The sequence below is a fragment of the Tachysurus vachellii genome, chromosome 2 (assembly GCF_030014155.1).
Source record: "Tachysurus vachellii isolate PV-2020 chromosome 2, HZAU_Pvac_v1, whole genome shotgun sequence".
NCBI lineage: Eukaryota > Metazoa > Chordata > Actinopteri > Siluriformes > Bagridae > Tachysurus > Tachysurus vachellii.
The window spans coordinates 27,492,211-27,514,701 of record NC_083461.1 but is presented as its reverse complement, the minus strand read 5'-3'; the positions used below and the strand labels follow the sequence as shown (position 1 = coordinate 27,514,701).

The 22,491-nt window shown below is 36.8% G+C and overlaps 1 protein-coding gene across 1 annotated transcript; it reads left to right on the top strand.

Annotated features, from left to right (window-relative positions):
* Positions 1–890: 890 nt before the first annotated feature.
* Positions 891–21,394, top strand: si:dkey-37g12.1 (atrial natriuretic peptide receptor 1). The gene is made up of 27 exons (XM_060864100.1): positions 891–1,050; positions 2,177–2,356; positions 2,438–2,559; positions 2,640–2,729; positions 2,823–2,968; positions 3,371–3,492; positions 4,135–4,281; positions 4,375–4,529; positions 4,929–5,064; positions 5,213–5,304; positions 5,430–5,562; positions 6,453–6,531; positions 7,516–7,615; positions 8,180–8,278; positions 8,469–8,546; positions 9,547–9,651; positions 9,921–9,992; positions 11,188–11,335; positions 12,466–12,618; positions 13,654–13,828; positions 16,407–16,544; positions 16,824–16,947; positions 17,862–17,930; positions 18,017–18,191; positions 18,843–18,941; positions 19,121–19,212; positions 20,930–21,394. The coding sequence occupies exons 1-27, from the start codon at positions 1,044–1,046 to the stop codon at positions 20,975–20,977; spliced, it is 3,084 nt and encodes a 1,027-aa protein (XP_060720083.1). The 5' UTR covers positions 891–1,043; the 3' UTR covers positions 20,978–21,394.
* Positions 21,395–22,491: the final 1,097 nt, after the last annotated feature.

Below are 22,491 nucleotides of genomic sequence, written 5' to 3'. Positions count from 1 at the left end.
CTATAGTGATAACATGTAGGTTCTGGGGGTGGAGCTTTGTCTTTGTGGGAAAAAAAATGAGGCCTGATCTCCAAATCTACTAACTAAAATATGTGATCTTTAATAGTGCAGCAGATTTATTTTAGATAAAACAAGGACTTTATTATTTGTTGAGTTTGTATAATGATATTTTTTCGAGTGCTTGGCCCCGGTGAGTCGCTGCTGTATCCTGAAATCCTAACAACACACTGTGACTGTTAACCTCCAGACCACGAGAACCGGTGTGAGCAAAGACTCAGGGAATCTGTCATTCCTGTCACATGTTTGTCTCTTTTCACTTTCCTACATTACCCACAATGCTGTTGTACAGTACTTGCTGATAGGTGTGCAGTGGGATGCTCTTGTGTGATGCAGCGGCGGTTAAATTTTTTAGTACTTTAGTTCTTTAGGCTTTTCTCAGTTTCTCTTATGTTTGTTCTTTACCTCATGAGATCTATGCAGCGGTGCTTTAGTACTCATCTCAAAAGATTAGCTTCTAAATCTTTCACGCTTTAACATTTACACCACCGTGATCTTGCTCTGTCAGGTGGCTAACCAACCGAGCCGAGTCTCTGTAAATCAGTGTTGTGTAGCTGCATTGCACTCTGGGACTTTAAATCCAACGTGTGCACAAACATCTCTTAAGATTGAGATTGTAGCAGCATTTTCTCCTATTAAACATCATCATCTTCTTTTATTCACCTCTGTACAGCCAAACCAAACCCAAAAAATTAATCACACTTGAGCTGCTGTGTAAAAGCAGGAAGTGATGTCACGGTTATCAGAGTAAACACAAATAAGTGTTTTCTTTTTCTGTAATGTAGGAGCGAGTTCCCATGGACTGTATTGCTAAGAAGAAGAAGAACGTCAAAGCCAGTGACACATCTCTGGAGCTCCTCTCGCTCCGGCTTCTCTTCTATTCTCCTCTTTTTTTTTTTGTGGAGAGATTTAACATCCTGGATGTAAATCATAAAGGAAATAACTTTCTGTGGAGTTTACTGGAGGTTTTCTTTCTTCTCCAAAGCATGAACAGTAAGTGTTGAGAACATTTTTTGATTCAACACTGGATGGAAAATCTCTTCCTTTCACTTTATTTATCTTGATAAACATGTTGATCAACATCAGGGATGTGACTGGAATATTAATCATAATCATATCACTTTTTTCAAGTGTAAAGAAAAAAAAAAAACGGGATTGAAAAGGTTTCACAGTGGAAACGGAATAAAGATTTGTCTTTTTAATTGACCTGGATGAAGCTTAAACAACAACAAGATGCAAACACGCTGAAATCTACAGATTAACTCTGTTTATCAAAGGCTTAAGGAATTGGACGGGAATTTTATCTGTGTGTGTGTGTGTGTGTGTGTGTGTGTGTGTACTACAGTTTCTACTTTAGAGAGAGAAATAGAGAGAGAGAAGAGATTAAGGTGATAGATAGATAGATAGATAGATAGATAGATAGATAGATAGATAGATAGATAGATAGATAGATAGATTCTTCTAAAACTTCAGATTTTTCTGGACTGAAATATATTCATTTTTCTTATGTTTTGTAATCAGAAGTCAGTTCTTTAATTTAAAAAAAAAGAAAGTGAAAAGAAATTATTTAAATATTTAATTCCTCGTCCACTGATGCGTGTAGACGACGTCTCCACTTCAACATTTAAAAACTATTCTGTTGATGGAAAAATAAATGGATGGAAAAATAAACTTAGTGACAGATTTTGTCATCATCATCATCATCATCATCATCAGTAAAAGTCACTCGCCTCGTCGTTGCCTCGTTGCTCCACTGATCTCCGAGTCTCTCGTGTTTAGTGTTTTTGTTACATAATTTTAGAGTTTGATAAAATGGTAATAAAGTCACATGTCAGGATCTGATCCAGTTTCTGAATTTCTTTGAGGTTTGAAGCTTTGAGGATTTTAGTTTTCGCCACCCCACAGTTTCCACCACAATTATCACTCAATATCAATAAATTGGCTTTGAAACCTTTTATTTCAATGAGGTTTAGAGACAAAAGGTTGAGAGGTCTCTTCCTAATCCCCGTTATCTCATAGTTCTGAGCACCCCTACAACGGGCCATACCATTTCTTTAAGCTCCAAACATCCTGGAATTTACCTTGTCCTGGAATTTACCTATTTTCTGTTGTGTCTCAGCTCAGGTTCTGACAGGCATGCTGCTGCTGCTGCTGGTGATGGTGTCGGTGTGTCTAAGCACCAGGTTCAAAGTTCTCTTGGCCATGCCCAACACCTCCACACCGTTCAGCGTGGGTCGCATTGGAGCCGCGGTGCTCATTGCTGTCGACACGGTGAACAACAGCACCAGGATCCTGCCAGGTGGGCTCTGGGAGACTGGTACCAGTTCTGACTTTGTTTTATAGAAGTCTGTTCTGAAAATTAACCCACTGAGGTGTTTAGGTCACCAGCTGGACATCCATTACGTGGATGATGAGTGTGACGATCTAGTGGGTCCGGGGAGGATCGTCGCTCTGCAGCACAAACACAAGTACAGTGCATTCATTGGGCCATGCTGCTCGAGAGTAAGGAATAAAGGAATAAAATAAAAACAGGGAACAGAACTGCGTTTTTTGGGCTTTCGCTTTATTATACGTCGTTTCAGGTGTGTGCTGTAACGGCTAAGCTAGCGGCTTACTGGAACATCGCTATGGTCAGCCCTGTTTGTGCAGATCAACAGTTTTTAGATAAAAAGGTAAGAGACATATTAATACTAATATATCATTAAAATAATATCTCATGCTAGCGTTTATTTTGTGTTTACCTTCCTCACTTGTTCTGCGAGCAGGCGTTTCCCACTCTGACGCGAGTGTTTGGCCCTTTCACTAAGTTGGGATCCTTCTTTGTAGAGATCTGTAAGAAGTTCGGATGGCAGCGGATTAGCATCGTTTATAACAGTGAACTCAAGTGGAACACTCCGGCTGAGGGGATTCGGTGAGTGCAGTTAAGACTGAAGCGAAGCGATTATCGAAGTAAAATTGTAGTGTAGCTCTGATGAAATGAAATGAGAATTAAAATGAGAAATGTTGCCACTGAAATAGAAATAAATTAAAGTTGGACACAAAAAAAATAATAATAAATAGTCCCTAGAACTAAACAAACACTAAAATAAATAAAGCTAAAGTTAATAATTATTGAAAGGATGTAAAAATAACAAAATAAAAAAGTAAATTACAAAAAAATTAATTATTTTTTATTATTTTATTTATAATGATTTTATTACTATTTTTTAATGATAAAAAATAAAAAATATGGCTGTAATCTCTTTTAAGCCTTGACTGGATCCCTGTCACGCTGCCTCTGCTTTTATTCTCTGCATCATTTATTTTCTTCAAGGTACCAAGCAGAGAATAATAACATCACAGTGGCAAAATATCTAGAGATTGATGGTCCTCCTACCCATAATTCCACTGTGCTGAAGTCGAGGGTTCTGACTGAGATCTCCAGCTCGTCTCGCAGTAAGAAATAAATATAGATTTAATTTTATAGATTTAAGCTTTGTCTCGATGTTGTTTTTTATCATTTAGAGTTTATCTGTAACATGAAACTTTTATGATTTAAGATGAAGGCAAAAAAGAGTATTTATTAACTTTTTGAGCCATGTTATAGGGAGAAATTATAGCTATGAACTTTCAAAACTAACACTTGAAAAGAAATTGGTAGCTATGAATTTTCTCACCATTTAAGAAGGACCTCATAGCTATGAACTTTTAGGGCAGTGTTTTAAGAAGAAATCGTAACTATGAAGTTTTAGAGCAACGATTCAAGAAGAAACTTCTAGCTATGAACTTCCTTGAGTAGAAACTTACATCTTATATAGAAAGTCATGAACTTTAAGAGACACAATTTGAGAAGTATTTTATAGCTAAGAACTTTTAAAGCAACATTTTTAAAAGACATTTGTAGCTATGAACTTTTAGATCCATGATATAAATAGAAACTTCCTTAAGTAGAAAGTCATGAACTTTAGGAGTCACAATTTAAGAAGATTCTGATATCTGTGAACTTTTCAAGCCACTTTCTGTGGTAAAAGCCTCATTAATATTTTTCACCTTAATTTCACCTCAATGTTTTTTTTAAATATTTTTCCTGTGCTGTAGTTGTAGTGATCTCAGCTCATGGCGAGGTGGTGCGCAGTTTAATGATCGAAGCTCACGCTCGAGGTCTGACCAGTGGAGAATACGTCTTCTTCTGCTTCATGCCCTACACTCAGGATGAAATGTTTGGTAGTTTTAAATGGAAACAAGGTGCTGTACTCCTAAATGGTACAATAAATGGTGAATTTGATGACAAAAATGTATCTAATGTTGCGATTTTTATGATTTTTTTTAAATACTCAGGAGATGAGTATGACTCGGTGGCGAAGCAGGCCTATCAGGCACTTTTCATCTTGTCCATGTACAAACCTGATGATGAGCAGTACAGAGCTTTCTCTGAGAACGTCATCAAGAGGTCAAAGCAGGACTTTGGATACGTGTATGAACCTCATGAGCAGGTCAGTTTGGGTCTAATTAAGTAAATAAAAATATATACTAATAAAAAAAAGTTGAATGTTTTTAATGTTTTAGATTAATGTTAAATTATATATTTAATATCTTTTTTTAATAAAACTATTTCAATAAACATAATATACACAAAATACTGAGAAAATTTAAAATATAGAAAAAAAAACCCAGCATTTAGATTTATTTCCTTTTGTGTAAATAAATGTAGATAAAAATTACAACATTGTGAATTGAGATCTTTAGCAGGAAATAAAGGTATTGGATTTAATTATAATTCTCATGTTAACTTTCCTCTTACCATTTTTGTGCATATGCTGGAAGAAGAAACTAGTGTCAAATGTTAGTTGTCAAATTTGCTGTTTTCTTGTGTCACTATGTCACTCTAACAGGTATCGGTTCTGGCAGCTATAGCTCATGACAGCGTCTGGATTTACGCTCAGGCTTTACATGAAACGTTGAGCGAGAATTCTGACCCGTTTAATGGGTTCGAGGTCACGCGTCGTATGTGGAACAGAACCATCACTGGTTAGTAAAAAAAAAAACCTGACGTCTCTACTCTGAATTGATGTGGTACAGTGTTGCACTTTATCCAGAACCTTGAATTTAAAATAGCACATATATTTCTATCCATAGAAGGTTATTATGGGATGTTTCTTTGTTGCTGTCCCACCAGGTATCCAAGGAGATGTGATGATCGATGCCAGTGGGGACCGTGAGCCGGCTTATATGCTGGAACACATTCAGGGCAGTGACAGCCCGTGTCAGGTCTCACACACACACACACACACACACACACACACACACACACACCCACACACACACACTTTCCATCAGGATTCAGTACATGTGAGCTCACACAGCATTATGCTAATCCTCTTCCTTTTTTGTAGGTCATTGCTAACTACTTTGGTAAGGTGTACGAGGCAGTGGAAGGAATTCACATCATCTGGCCTGGAGGAAGGCAGAGTCCTCCTAAAGATTCCCCTCCATGTGGATTTAAAGGAGAACAATGCGCCAGCATGGGTACATTCAATGTAACTAGAGTCAGATAAAAAGTACAATATGACCTTCTGTCATAAATTAAAAAAAAAAAAACGATCCCATGGTTGATTATTTAGTGCAACAGTACTGAGTGGAGTGTTAATAGTTGCAGTGTATTATTAGTGTGTGTGTGTGTGCGCTCGTGTGTATTCCATTCTAACAACCAAGGTCAATTTACAAACATGTAACCTTAATAATAATAATAATAATAATAATAATAATAATAATAATAATAAATAATGAAAAAACAACAACAATAATAATAATAATAATAATAATAATAATAATAATAATAATAATAATAATAATTTTAAAATATCATCACACTGTTTTTCAAATGAGGTTTGAATGATTTGCATTTCTTTATTCCTTATTCCATTCGCAACCATTATAAGAAGTATAACTACATCAGATCAACAGGGGGCGCGAGAGATCCAGATTTGCTCCTGAACCCTGAGTTTCTCAGTCCATTCATATGCTTTAACTTTTCCCCTTCATCCAACCACAGCTTCATGACCTCTGATCTTTTGCTTTGATTAAAACAGAAAAATGGGGAGCAGAGAGAAAATATCGAGATTGTCCTGAATTATTCACGCATGCCTTCCAGATCTGAAACTGCGTCTTATTGGAATATAGATCCGACTTTCTTTTTTATTCTATTATTCTAGATATTTTTAGCAATGTACTGATTTCTGTTCAGCCTTCAGCGGACAGGTTAAAGTAATAAAAGTGTGAAAACTATTATGCAGTCTGGATTTCTCCTGGCTAGACTTTATTTTATGGTCTACATTGTGTGTGTGTGTGTGTGTGTGTGTGTGTGTGTGTGTGTGTGTGTGTGTGTGTGTGTGTGTGTGTGTGTTTGTGTGTTTCAGAGAGTAGATTTTCGATTGCAGTGGGTCTTATTGTGGGATTAATGGCCATAGGGAGTCTTTCAGTCACTATTCTCTACAGGTAACTTTAATCAGCACACAACTATTAACCTTTTAATGCACCATTAATATTATTATCATTACTATTTTTCAGTTTTATCAGTTTTTTTTTTTTTTATCAGTTTATGATTATTTCAAACCCTTCATTTGTTCTATCAACATCTCAACTATCGGCGTTTTTGTATCTGGAAAATATTTCTGTCTTCTGACTAATCCACCAGTGGAGGAATATAATAACCCACCTTACACAACTTATGTAAGCGTAAACGAGCTGTAAAGTTATTTTTAGATCATATTTTTAGATTCAGGGACTGAATATTAGTAAAAGAAGCTCCAGCTGAGCATGACTTGGTGTGAGTAGAGATAAACTTGCATAAGAATAGACAGAGCGATGAAAGTCATTTCAGATGTAGAGATAGTGATGTGATAGTGGATTTATTTAACAGTTCAGTTAATTGTTCAAGGGAAACAAAATTTAAAGAATAGGTCTGGATTAGGATTAATCCTGTAAATACTTTTATTTTTGTATTAGAATATTTTGTTCGGTTTCACAATCCAAGAACCTGCCCGTTCATCCGATCTTCTGATCGGCCAATCATGCGGCAGAAGCTCAATGCGTAATGCGGCGTAGATAAAGTTCAGGAGCTTCAGATAATGGTCATATCAGTGTAATCTCAGAGGTTATAGCAAGGACAAGTTCATCTGAAGTGAATAGAAGGTTGGAAAAATGTCTCTTGGCCTTAACCAGGCCAGTTTTGGTGTCCACTCCAGCCTCCACTTCCAGGTTGCAGTTCTTGACTGAGAGAAGTGTCCTGTTGTTGTACTTATGGTTCTGTCTGTCTAAGGCCCTGAGATGTTTTTTTTTGTAAGTTTGGGTTTGTTCTCCTCTGATATCTCTCAGATCAGATGTTAGATTAGATCTGAAGCTCTTGTCTTGACTGATCAGATAACTACAATGTTCAAGATGTAGTTCAGTGTGGAGTAACATCTCGAATGTTCTTAACAGGAAGAACAAACTGCAGCAGAAAGCCTCCATGATGCTGTGGAAGATCGATGTCGCTGATGTCATCATGATGGAGTCTCGCGGCTCGGCGGTGGCAGGAAAGGTGAGAGGTCAACGCACAGTGATTGTGGACTATCTTACATCCTGACCTGAGATCTTTTACTCTGTCATAATCACAGTAAACGATTATGAACTTTTAACCTCTTTAGGACCTTTAGCTCATGCAACCGTTTTAATCATTGCATGATTTTTTGTCTTTGTGTAGAAGGTTCACTGTAAATCACATCTTACAGTAACATTATTGAGAACAGGAAGTTGTTTTGTGGCATTCCATTCGAATAAAAATTCATTAAAGCCTAGTGAGTGCATTGGACAACATCCTGCTCTCGGGTTCACATATTATCTTTATTTCACACAGGTAATAACTGCATGATAAATGGTTATACAGTATGTTGCACTGCATGTCGTTCCCTTTATGTCACTGACTGTGGTTTTGCATCTGGTCGTAATGATAGGCCTTTCACTACGCTTGTTCCAAGCTCATGCGGTTGCATCAGTACCATTCAGCAAGCTGATATTTCACACGTGCTGTGAATAAGTAGTTTTGGTAGCTCACGTTAAAGGTGGTTAGATTTTCCATTAACACTTTCTCTCGTTCCAAAAACAGACCCAGCTGCTGAGATGCAAATCCATACAGGCTTCACTCGAGTCCATAATTTGCAGCATGCAGGACAAAGCTTCAGCCCAGAGAACTGCTGTTTATAATGTGAGTATTTAAGGCCTTGACATTTTTCATCATGTTAGTGCGTTAATTAACCTGGGAGTGTTTGGTCATGTTGTATAATTAACCTCAGACACGGTTTCATCAAAGGACTCATAAATCTGTGTGGTTAAATGTTGCATAAATCTGCTATGTCCTAATTCTGTTCTGCTCGTTCATTGTGCTTGGGGTAAAGGGGACTGTTTGCTGCGTTCGCTTCCTGAGTGTGAGAAATGTGCATCTAAGCAGTAACCTGTTGACCGAGCTAAAATGGGTGAGCACTTAAAGGAACAATGCAACACACAAAACTACAGTTGTTGGTTTTATTATTATTATTATTATTATTCTTTAATAAATATTTGTATAATATAAAAATACCTTGTAATATGTGTTTTTATAAGTAATGATTTTTTTGCTTTAATTGTTGCCGTTAATTCCAAGGAAATTATTTATTGGCACAAGACATTGCCATTGCTGCATCTCAGGGTCCCAAGCTGTAGAGAACATTGAGTCTGAATCTGTAGAGTCAAGGTTGAGTCAATAGTCCCAAGTTCTTCACACTAGGCCGAGTCAAGAAACCCAAGCTATAGAGTTCAGGTTAAGTCCAAGGCAAGTCCAAAGTAAAATTCGGAGTCCCAACCATAGAGTCTGACTCCACTGACTCCTTGAGGTCCCAAGCTGTTAAGTCGGCACCAAGATTTGGGTCCTAAGCTGCAGAGTACGAACTGAGTCCAGAGTGCCTAGCTGTGGACACAGGTTGAGTCTAAAGTCTGAAGTTGCACTGGCAAGATAAATTCCAAAGTATCCCAAGCTCTAGAGTCCAGATCAATTCAGGAGTCCTCTAGCAATAGGGTCCAAGTCGAGTCCAAAATTCCAAGCCATGGAATTTTGAAATGTGAAATTCATTGTCCCAAGACTTTGAGCCTCCAGGTTTTGTCCTTGTTCCAGAAACGTCTGCATTATCATCAGTGTGTTTACCTTTTCATATAATGGTTCTGAGTTAGTATAGTGTCTATTTCAGTGGTAAAAGTGGTATCTACTTGTAGATAGTAGTAGAAATAATCTAGAAGTTGAGTCTGAAGTGGACTTCTGGATTTCTTTTTAGTTAAATCGAAGCATTTCACTAGTTGCTCGGAAGAGCAGTGAAACCTTTTAATTTAATCCAGTTGATATGACCGAACTTCCAGATAACCTCACCTAGATAATTGAGAATCTTCACAGAAAATGGAAATAATTGAGAAACCCTGTATTTTATGTCCCAATCTTTATAAAAGTGCAGAGATTTGAGCCACCAGAACATCTGCAAGTTTGTTGGAACTTGTCTGGACTCACCACAGCCGGTTATTCTGACCGAATACTGCCCTAAAGGAAGTTTGCAGGTTTTCATCTTTTAACTTATTCATTTTAGCAAATATTAACCAACATCATGTACTGTATTTCCTGTAACACTTTAGTACAAAGCTTGACATATTATTAGCTAATTACAAAATTTGCTAATGTTGCTAAAGTTGCTGACATTAAATATAGCCTTTTTTTTAATTTCTACTAAAGATAAATAAGCAAGATCTGTGAGATCATGAGTTAGAATAAAATCTGTAAATCTAATAGCAAACATAGATGATGTAACATATGGTCTTTACATTGGCAGGACATTTTAAAGAACGACTCCATTAAACTTGACTGGAGCTTCAAATGTTCCCTCATGCTGGATATTGTAAAGGTACATGACTAATATTGCAGTGTGTGTGTGTGTGTGTGTGTGTGTGTGTGTGTGTGTTTGTATGTGTGTGTGTGTGTGTTGTGATTAATCTCTAATGTTCCATTCCCCATGGTATTGAAATCTCCCAGCGAATATCAAGTTGCCTTCGAGGAATGCACATACTTGACACTTAGGAAAATTCTAACCTCGTTCTCAGGAAATAAAGTCTTAGGGTTGAAACATTATAAATGTCCCCATGTATAAATATACAGTATTACAGATTTCATATCACTATTATTAAGTAGTTTGTAGTCTAGTACAAATCTAGATGTGTGTTCTGGGACTATGGTTATGTGGGAGAAAACAAAACAAAAGTTATAAATAAGTATAAAAAAATATATAAGAAATCTAAAAAATATAGATTTTATATTGAAAGGTGTGAATATGAAGCTAGCAGACAGGGTTGCCAGGTTTAAGCGATTTCCCTCTTTCAAGCTTTTCTCTTCTAATTGTTCAGTACATCATTCTTCAGTATTTCCTTTTGTTTGACATAACCAACGGATTTTACTTATTCATCGGCAAATTTTTATCCAAAATAAACCTGATGCAAAAAATACATCAGGAGATAAAGATCACTATAATTAGCATGATACAAACAAGAGATGCACTATTCATATTTTCCGAAATACAACCACGTTTCCACCATATTTCTGTACAAACAAAGTAATTAAAGGAACAATGTGTGATTTTTTTTACAGGCCAGAATAGCCAGTAAAGAAAAGTAAACGTTAATTAAAGAAAACATTCAAGGATCAGGTTTGGGTCAGGTCTATCTCATAGGCCAATGTTTATAGAAACATGTGGTGGTGGAGCTAAGTTCCGGGTCAGAAAAATGCATACAGATGCTTTAAATGTTTAATATAACATTTTTTTGCATAGACAGCATTTTGACTCAGAAAAGCACTTAATCTAGGCCTCATAGTGATGTGTCAGTATATCCAGTCAACTTTTTTGATCTTTCTGTAGAGTAACTATCCCAAAACATAATAAATATACAGTAGTAAATATATTTTCATATATAGATGGATATTGATACAGAAGCTAGAAAGTCAGCATGCCAAACTCTGTGTAAATGTGTGTATTAGAGTCATGATTTATTTGTTGTCTGCTATATTACTAATAAACAGTAAGAGAAGACATGTGACCCCTGGTTTAGGGCATGGACTACCTTCACTGCAGTCCCATACATTCCCACGGCCGCTTGTCCTCCTCCAACTGTGTGGTGGACAGTCGCTTCGTCCTCAAGGTCACTGACTTCGGCCTGAGCGAGCTGAGACATGCCGGCACAGTGGACCACTGGAGCTGTGAGTGCATGTCTAGGGATTTTAAAAGAGAAAAAACTACCACATATATTTGAGTTTTTTGGACGATTATTAAAGGAGCGGTATGTGATATTAAATCCAAGGTGATTTACACATATTTTCTCATGCTGCTGCTTAAGGAAATTATCTCGAGGCAACTCTATTTTCTAAGAGAGAAAAATATAAACAGATGCTCTAAATGTTTAACTTGTTTAAAGAAGCAGTATGCATTCTTTTACAGCCCACTGCTGTAAGGTAAGTGGATTATGATTGCAAAAGAAACATGAAGATAAAATTTTTTCTTAAACATTTCTTGATCTTTAAGAAAAAAGCAGATCAAGTTATTGATCAAGAGGGCATGAAAAATGTGAACATACACTTTAAATGCTTAAATATATTAAAGAATCAGTATGTGATTTATATTTTTTAATACCTGATGCTGCCTTCTAGATAAAGTACACATTGGAATAGAACAAAGATAAAACAGTCTCTGTCTCATGAGATGTTGCATGAAGGAAAGTTAGTGGAGCAAATTTATTGACCAGAAAAATGTAACCACATCTTTTAAGTGATTGATTTAATTAAAGGAGCTGTGTGTGATTTTTGACAGCTGTAAAATAGATGTATAGCAATCCTAAAATGAACATTATGATAAAATTTTGTCTTAAGATCTCATAAAATGATGTTTTAAAATCAATGCAAGGCTTGTCATCCATTCACCCTGAGGCAGAGCTAATTTCTGGACAGGAACAATTATAAACTGATTCTTTAAATGACTAAACCTATAAGAAGTTCAGTATTTAAAGGACACTTGCAGTAGAAATGTAATAAAAAAAAGGAGTAGGAGTTTTACAGATGTACAATTAAGCAACCATTAACCTTGGAAGGGGCTAAATTCCAGTCTGGAAAAAATGCGAGTGGTCCCTTTAATTGTTTGAACTCATCAGACAATATTACTACAACAGTTTCTTTGCTATTTATGATTTCTATGTTTGTCGTATTGCGAAACAACTCGAAATCTCTTTCTGGGCACTTAAAATTCTTTTTGAGGAAACTTCAAACTTTGTATCTAATCCTCAGAGACGGTGTTTGAATAAGTGAAATCTCTGTGTGTTTTTCATCCATCCTCTCAGCACTTTTATGGAGAGCTCCTGAGATCCTGAGGCAGATGGTGCGTGCTAACGGCACTCAGAAAGGCGACGTGTATAGTTTTGGCATCATCGCGCAGGAAGTGGTGTATCGCAGAGGACCTTTTTACATCCCTAACAGCTCCCTTAAGGCCAGAGGTGCGTCTGAGCCTCCGCACACTAATACTTTTAAATGCTTAAAGGGCTCTTCTGAGTCAGGGTTTAGACAGACGATACTGAGTTGTTCTCCAGAGATTTCACAAACTTTAAAGGAGTTTTGGACACACTTTTAAAGACGTTTGTTTTAAATACAAATTTAAATTGTGATTTTCTACGTAGAAATTTATTTAAAGCCGAAGTGACCAGAGCTTTGAAGAAAATGAACTGGACTCCATTTCCCAGCAGCTACCATTCTTCTGATAACACACACCTGTTTCCCATTACACTCACTATACACAAAACCCAGACACACAAACACTCGTTTCTGCGTCTCTGTTCCCAGAAGTTTGTTTGTTTTCTCCAAATCGTTTTCAAGATCTGGTTTTGAGTTTCTTTAATTTACTCCTTTGTGATCAAATAAATATTCTACGCTGACATCCTGCTCCTCTATTAGACTGTGGGAAGAATATTACAATCTTATTTATTTATTTATTTATCTATCTATCTATCTATCTATCTATCTATCTATCTATCTATCTATCTATCTATTTTAGAATTCAAGGGTTAATTTTAGATATTACACTGAAAAATGCCCCAAAATATAAAAAAATTCAGGATTAATTCAGGAACAAAATATTCCATAAGAAATATAAAAAGGTTTCTATTTACAGTCTAGCATGTTAATTTAATTAGATGAATATTTTTGTAAGGAAGGAGTAAGCAAGATTTGAGGTTTTTTTTATTGGGTAATAGATGAAATGTCATTTGCATAAAATTTCTCATTTGCATAGAATCATCAGGCAAAGTTGCTTGTGATGTGTTGTTTAAAAAGATTTATTAATGATAGTCATTATTCATTAATTAATTAATTTATTTATTCATACAAATAAACAATAAGTAATAATCAACAAGAGCAATAATAATAATAATAATAATAATAATAATAATAAATATAATATTAATGTACTTACTAACAAGTGATAGGAATTTTATAGGATTTCTTTCTCTAATGTTTTTCCTTCCTCTATCCCTCAGAGATAGTGGAGCTGGTGAAGGAGGGCGGCTGCAGGCCGTTGCGGCCCCACGTGGACGCATCCGAGTGTGAGGATGGTGTGGAAGCTCTGTTACTAAGCTGCTGGAGTGAGAGAGAGTCAGAGAGGCCGGATTTCTCCTCGCTCAGAACCACCGTGAAGAAAATGTGCCCCAGCGGGTCAGTACTGATGCAGCATTTCAATTCTGTTATTATGTTATCTATAAGAAATCGGGGACAGAGCTTACTTTACTGTCTGGACTCTAAATAAGTTACATCAGGCCAGAAATGAAGACCGATGAAGTGACATGAAATGTAGCTCAGGAGGCTTTTTCCCATTGATCTACGATGTATTTTTCAGTTAATCTTCTTGGACTATTGTATGAAGGTTCACATGTTCCTCACTCATGTTCACATCATGAATATGTTTAGATCTTAAATGCTTCTAAATCTAACTAGTTAAACACAATGAATTATCAGCAACATACACTCACACAAAGGCCCCAGAGATCTTTGTGACTTCCTGTCATGCTTTTTTTTTCTCTCTCTTTATAATGTCTCTATAGATGTTTAAGGAAAGGTCATGGACACGATAAGAAGAAATCAATATTAGCTATATTTAATAGGTACTAACATTTACTAATATATATATATATATATATATATATATATATATATATATATATATATATATATATATATATATATACTAATATTTTTTGAACAAATATTAGAGCACAACGAGATCAGAGACACAAACTAACGAGGTACTGTCATCTATTTTGTTTTACATTTGTGCTAGGTACATACAACCTTTAACTATTTTTATTCATGGTACAAAGTTCTTTTTTTATATTCTCCATGTCTGTTTATCTTCCCCATCTACCTGCTCGAGATTCCAGATTTTTTACGTTCCTCTGAAAAGTGAGAGGTCAGGAAGTAGAAACGCTTACTTATGAGTCACACACTGACGAGCTCTGAGTCACTGATTTGCCACAGGGTCTCGATTACAGACTCTATATCTTAAACACCACACCTCACCCCTGATCCCTGTAGGAATAAATGGATCCACCTGATGCTGATCCTCTGTGTTCCTGACCTCTGAGGTCACCTGGTGAGACGAAGGTATTCGTCCTGGGACTCATTATGAGCAATTAGTGTGAGAGCATTTGTGATAGACCTGGTTCTGAGCTTAGACACTTCATTTCTTATTCAGTTGTGTTTAGCAGGGTGTATATCCTATGCAAAAGGTGCCATTACTTATGAGTGGTTACAGGAAGCTTCTTCTTTTCTTTCCTCTCGTCCTCAGGATGTGTGAGTTAGAATTGCTCTGCCGTGCCTTTTGCTGTTAATAAAAAGGAGCAGAAGCGAGACTCAGATGATCATTAATAACACTTAGTGCTGATGGCACTTAATGAGCTACACAAACACACGGTATGATGGGACGCCTCCGGGGACCAATGACACGCAACGAAGAAGACACGGCTTCCCCGAGGAAACAAAGCTGTCACCGTGTGTCACGCAAAATGTCCTTCCTGCTCCTGTAGATGGAGAAAGAGGGAGAGAGAGACAGACAGACAGACAGACAGGCAGACAGACAGACAGTAGAGAAAGTAGTATTGAGGCAGAGAAGAGAGAGAATGAGAGCGAGAGAGAGAGAGATTCATATAGGACCAGAAAAAACTGAAGCAGAAACAGATAAAGTTGTGAGACAGATCAAAAGAAAGACACATAGCATCAAGACAGAGAGACACAAAGGCAGACAAGAAAACTGTTAGCGAGACATTTGCAGAGAGAGAGAGAGAGAGAGAGAGAGAGAGAGAGAGAGAGAGAGAGAGAGAGAGCGAGAGAGAGAGATTTATTTAGGACAAGAAAAAACTGAGATACTGAAACAGAAAACAGAAACTGACAGATAAATTTGTTGAGAGACAAACCGAGAGACAAAAAGAGAAAGCAGCAGCAAGATAGAGAGACAGAAAGGCAGACAAGGAAACTGGTAGAGAGAGATAAATAGACAGCTATATTTGCAGAGTGGGAGAGAGAGACAGACAGGGAGACCAATGGAGAAAGTAGTATTGAGACACAGAAGAAAGACAGCGTATGTGTGCATGTGTGTGTGTGTGTGTGAGACAGAGAGAGAAAGAGATTTATATAGGATGAGAAAAGACTGAGGCAGAAAGTGACAGATAAAGTTGTTGAGAGAGACAAACTGAGAGACAGACAGATAGAGAAAGCAGCAGCAAGACAGAGACAGAAAGGCAGACAAAGAAACTGGTAGAGAGACAAAAGAGAGACAGATACATTGTCAGAGTCAGTAAGATAAAGAAAGCAGTAGAGAAACAGATTTGTTTCATTCAAAAAAATAAGGGTGTGAAAACTTTTGCACTCAGCTGTAATCCAGTATAAATGTATTGCTATGATGTTCTCTGTTTCAGAACTTCGTCTAAATATAGGTGTTTTTCTAATAGGTTATGTTTCAGTTGTATTAGTGTGTATTCTGTTGAAGAGCTCTTTTTATCTCAGACAGCTTCATTAACAGGAGAAAGTTATTTATCGCTCGCTAAGTGTGTTAAGTGTGTATCTGTAGAGCGTGTGAGTCAGAAAGTCCTGACTCGATGATGACTCCATACATCATCAGAATTTTATCTTTATAGACTCAGGTTTCTCGGGTTGGTTGTGAAACTGGTTTTAGAGTCAAAATGCATCCAAATCTGTGTGTGTGTGTGTGTGTGTGTGTGTGTGTGTGTGTGTGTGGTAGTGAGAATATCCTGGATGATCTGTTGTCACGTCTGGAGCAGTATGCGTGTAATCTAGAGGAGGTGGTAAGCGACAGAACGGCTCAGCTGCAGGAAGAGAAAAAGAAAGCAGAGGCACTCCTTACCCAGATGTTGCCACGGTAACCTCTCTACATCCAAGCAGTGACACATGCACACTTCTGAGAATGTATGATGATCAGATACTCTTGCTGGCTCGCATTATTTTGCCTTAAGCACATTAGCCATCTCAGTATCTCTTGATCATATAGAGCTCATATATTATAGCAGATCTAGTGATGTATATCGTTGATGAAGTTGCCAGATCCTCACTCGCACCTGTTCTGCCGCCTGACCTGAGAACCACATGATGAATTTAAAGAGCCTCTTAAAAGCCACTTGACTTTCATGTGTATTTTTAGATCCGTCGCCGCACAGCTCATAGCCGGGAGGACAGTGCAGGCCGAGACCTACGACTGCGTCACTGTTTATTTCAGTGACATTGAAGGCTTTACGGCCATGTCGGTCTCCCTCACGCCCATGCAGGTGATTACTGTCGCTAAACTAAAATGCTCACAAGTCTGAAAGATTTGAGCGAATAAATGAGATTTGAAGATGATACAGAAAAAGAGAATGGATTAACGTTTATTTATAACAAGGTTTATTTGTATAGCGCTTTTTACAATTGACATTGTCTCAAAGCAGCTTTACAGAACATAAACATAGAACAAAAGGTTATTATAAAGAATAATATAAAGATTAATAGAATGAAAAATTCAAGATTAATATTAGATAGATTTAGTTCACAATGTGTATGTATTTATCCCCAATGTGCAAGTCTGAGGTGACTCAGGCAGCAGTGGCAGGGAAAAACTCCCTTAGAAGGAAAAGGAAGAAACCTTGAGTTAAATTAAATTAAATTAAATAATGATATATCTAACAGTATAATCTAATAGTAACAGTGCAACAGCTACAACAGTGGTCTGAACAGATTGGTCAGGTAAAGCAAGCTAACTAATAAAGGCTGTTCAGCTGGAGTAGTCTGGTGAATTAGCTAACAGAGCCATGATGCTAACTGGGTGAGATTAGCTAACAAAGCCATTATGGTAACTGAATAAGATTAGCTAACAGAGCCATGATGCTGGCTAGGTGAGTTTAGCTAACAAATCCATGATGGTAACTGAGTGAGATTAGCTAACAGAGCCACGATGCTAAATGGATGAGATTAGCTATCAGAACCATGATGCCAACTGAGTGCGATTAGCTAACAGAACCATGATGCTAACTGTGTGAGATTAGCTAACAGGACCATGATGCTAACTGTGTGAGATTAGCTAACATACAATTTTTTTCACCTAAATCACCTAAAGACAGGCTTTTTTCTGGATTAAAACAGGAAGTCTGCTTGATCACAAGACCCTGTTGCGTTTTACTTTAAGCAAAAGTGTTTTTTCTGAAAGGTGGTGAACATGCTGAATGATTTGTACACGCATTTTGACAACATCATCGACAACCACGACGTGTACAAGGTTGGTATGTATAAAACGTGAAAGGATGACTATAAACAAAACAAAAACAAAAACCTTTGCACATCTGGTTCCTTTGATCTTCTCAGGTAGAAACGATAGGCGACACATACATGGTGGTGTCAGGGCTTCCGATAAGAAATGGAGACGAACACGCCAGAGAAGTAGCCAGAATGTCCTTAGCCATGGTGCAGGGCATGGAGAACTTCGAGAGCGTACACGTTCCTCAACAGCGACTGAAGGTCCGCATCGGAATCCATTCAGGTTAGACCAAAAGTCTCTGAAGAACTTTCATGTGTGTCTATGATTAGTGAAATATCATGGAGACTGGAGGATAAGGAGATCTGTCATGAATCAGGATGTAGGATCTAGACATAGTCTGGGTTGCTTGTTGCTGTAGAAACTTCTGGGCCAGTCGTGATTCCTTTGGTTGATTGTTGTGTTGATTTAAAGATTTTTAAAAATGTTATCACCTTTTGTCTGGAGATGAATCGTAGTTTTCTAGAAGCTTCTTAGTTTTTTTTTCTTTGTTTGTTAATGATAGATTGTAGCTGAAGCTCTTGGGAATGAAGTTCAATGGATTATAGCTTTATGAAGGTATTTGGTGCCAGTTTTCTAAATAGGTTCATTAAGGGTTTTTAGGAATGGTTTAGATTTTGGTAGGGTTTGTTAAGACCTAAGATGGTTGTAGCAAGTGACAGGGTCTAGATGTTGTGAAAAAGGTTCGCAGAGTATTATTGGATGTTCAATGGTTAATGGGTTTAAAGACGAGTTTACATAGAAACATTTGTGAAAAGGAAAACCCTTTGGTTTGTACCAAGCGTTTTTACCAAAAATTGATTTAAGGTTTCCAGATTTCAGTTTTTTTAAAAAGGGTGTAATAAAAATGGGAAATTTGTTTTTTGTTTGTTCCAGGCCCGTGTGTTGCTGGTGTCGTTGGTCTAAAAATGCCACGCTACTGCTTATTTGGAGACACTGTCAACACTGCCTCGAGGATGGAGTCATATGGTATACGTAAGATAACATTCTGGGAATGTTATGACAACAGTTTGATAAGGTCTAGCTCGAGTGTCCTAAAGACTGCATACACTGAAGCCACAGAGTTAGATACATTTTATCTGCTAGACTTTTAGACACAAGGTTACGTCTGGAGCATTTGGAAGTTTTAAAAAAATATGTTACTACTTCTTCAGCGCTGAAGATCCATGTGAGCAGTTCTACTAAATCTCTACTGGACACTTTTACAACATTCCAGTGCGAGCTGCGAGGAGACATCCACATTAAGGTACAGCACACAAGTGCAACTTCAGGCCATTCAGCTCCACAGGCTCCAGGCATGTTCTCAGAGTTCATTTAGGGTGGTTCAGATGGGTTCTAGCTTTCTAAAGGTTCTTTTCAGGGTTCTTAGAAGAAATACCATCTATAGTTGTTCTGATAGTCATAGCATTTTAAAATAGTCCCTCAAGAGTTCTTCTAAAGCAAGGGTGTCCAATCTTATCCACAAAGGGCTGTTGTGGGTGCAGGTTTTGTGCACCAATCAAGCAGAAGCCACACCTGATTTCACCTGTTTATTCAGTTGGCTTTTAGTAGACTCTGGTGTGGCTTCTGCTTGGTTGGAATGAAAACCTGCACCATACAGGCCCTTTCCGGATAAGATTGGACACCGCTGTTCTAATGGGTTTTGAGCTTCTATCTACAATAACAGTTCTCTGAATGGGTTCTAGCATGGAATGAAAGGAAACCTCCTTAAAAGTGCCCAGGGTTCCGGCTGTCTAGAAAAGTTCATTAAAGTTGAATAAACTGCATACTCGCTTTTTAAAAGGATTTGGTAAGGGCATGTTGGATGGGTTCTAGCTGTCTATAGAGTTATGTCTAGGGTCCTTTCTTGTTAAGGGCGATTCATATGGGATCTAGCTTTCTAAATATATTTGGTAAGGATTCTTAGACTTGACCTCTTAGTAAAGGGTTTATCAATTGGGCTCCTCAGATGGTTTCATTTGAGCTTCTAAACAGCTCTATGAAGGCTTCTTGGATGGGTTTTATTATTCCAAATCAGTTCAGCATGAGAACTTTGGGTGGGTTCCAGCATGGGTCCAGACTTCTATGGTTCTTTCCCGCTAAAGGAGTTAATTATGTTGGATTTACAAATGGATTTGTTAAAGCCATGTTGGATGGGTTCCAGCTTTCTAAAGGTGCATGTCTAGGGTTCTAGCTTTCTGAAGTTTCAGATGGGTTCTTATGTGGGGTGTTTAGATACTCATAGCTTCTCAACCCTTATAAAGTCCAGCATTTGAAGGGTGGGTGGGTTTTTTAAAATAATCTTTTCTAACTAGGCATGTTTGGATAGCTATAGTATTTGTCTAGGGTTCTTTAAATGGACTCCTGCTTCTAAAGGCCTTTTATATAATGTTCTATATATCTTTGTTGGCTCTTTAAATTTTTATATGCTTTTCTAATGGGGTTCAGCAAATATTTTTGGTGGGTTCTAGCTTCCTGAATAGTCTTATGAAGAATTCAAAATGTTTAATTTGTTTTATCTTTTTAAAGAATTACTCTAATAGACTTTAGCTTCTGATGACATTCTTGTTTCTAAACAAATTTCTTTACAGTTATTTTTATAATCTGATTTATTTTTCAAAAGAAGTTCAGTGAGCTTTTGTGTTTTTATTTTGTAGTTCTAGCATTCTAAATGTTCCAGTTTTGCACATTACCTCATTTTAGTGAAGCTGAAATTATTACAAAATGTCAGAACAGAACAAAAGCTTTTGAAAGTATTTCTTTGGATATTGTTGCAACCTTTTTGACACCAAAAATATTTGTATCAATGATAAAAACAGAAATGATCTCATATTTTCTTGTCTATTATCTTATAATTCTAGAATGTAAATCATGGAATGTACAAATAACGCGGTTTTTAAGTCCAAACATTTTTTTTTTAAATCAGAATTTATGTTTTTGTATTAATAGTCTCTGTTATGGTATGTATTTTTTGTCTGCTGCAGGGAAAAGGTTTGGTAAGAACATACTGGCTTCTGGGAGAGCGGGGCTGAAGATACTCTATAGTCTATTGCTCTTCTTGAATAGAAGGTTTACGTTTCTGTAATATCACACTTCACTGAGCAAATTTCAAACTAAATTGATTTCCACACTGTATCATTTGTCTGCAGCTGCGGTTCTACCTGTGCTGCGGAAAATGACATTATAGATGTGTTGTTGATTAAGTGCTAATTTCACCCACTGTGTAGCAGCAAGCAAACATAACCTCATTATGTTGAACACAGAGTTTGAGATGCGAAAAGGAACACGAACATTTGTTAATGACTAGAAAACTCAAATAACTTTTTTTTATTGTGAATTTGTAAGAAAAAAAGTTCAGAAATATTCTTTTTCTTAAAAGTGCTATATTCCATGAGACCTATTGTTAATGTAATATATTTTACAATAGTTTAAGAAAACCTTAACTTATAGCCTGTTTCTCTATCTTTTCTCTTTTGTAATAGAATCTTTTCTCCAAGATAATATATATATATATATATATATATATATATATATATATATATATATATATATATATATATAATTTTAACAGCAATTTTTTCTCTTACAAAAATTAATCACAAATAAATTAATTAATTAAATGGTTTTTCATTAAATGTATAGTTTATATTTTATTTGCCTGTGAAATCCTGTGAAACTTTCACAAATCAAAAGTCATTTTCAATCATTTCTATCTGCAATGACACTGATTTGGATTTGGATGACTTTGAATCTCAGGTCTTATCTTCATCCTCATCCTCATCTTCAACTGTTGAAGAACTTCAACAGTTCTTACATCCCCTTTATACTGCAGTGTCTTACAGATAGTAACAGACAATTTTTTTTTTGCTTGTGAACAAAAAGGAAAAAACATCAAATCAATCTTTGCTTTAAAATGTCTTATCTCGCTGCCTTGTCATGGAGTCTTCGTGGGTTTGTCTTATCACACTTGATCGGTTCTCATCCCAGTAGTAAATGCTGTTGCCGTTATCATCCTCAGACATCATTAAAATGCCATTGAACATTTTTAGTTTCACTGTAAACAAGTACCAAAACAAACCAACGCACAGGGCAAGAACTCAGAGGAAAATACACACTCTTCCAGTTTAAACGTAGATTAAAGACACATCTCTTTATTCAGACATACACATTATACATCCCATAACCTTGTGCTCCAGTACATCTGATCAAATGCACGTTATCATCTGGTTCTGGTTAATATTACAGTATGAACAGCAGCTACGCTAATTCCTCTTCACTTGCTTCTCTTTTTCTACCTATCCTGACACATCTAGACATTGTACCAGCTTCATGAAGATTTCTGACCTTCAGTGAGAAGATACCAACTCCATGTAGTGTTTGAGGACAACATCCTCCTAATCAATACACAATTGTTATCACAGACTGTATCTGACTGTAGAAAGGACATTGTGCATAATATCACTCTCTGGTGTTTATAACAGTTTATTATCACACCCTCCAGTGTCACCTAAATGAGGATGAGGTTCACCTTTGAGTCTGGTTCCTC

What these genes read in the sequence shown, in the direction of transcription:
- si:dkey-37g12.1 (XM_060864100.1), top strand. An exon ending in GCAGTGACAGCCCGTGTCAG is followed by an intron (nt 5,305 to 5,429) that starts GTCTCACACACA and finishes CCTTTTTTGTAG; the next exon opens with GTCATTGCTAACTACTTTGG. An exon ending in AGAGAACTGCTGTTTATAAT is followed by an intron (nt 8,279 to 8,468) that starts GTGAGTATTTAA and finishes CTTGGGGTAAAG; the next exon opens with GGGACTGTTTGCTGCGTTCG.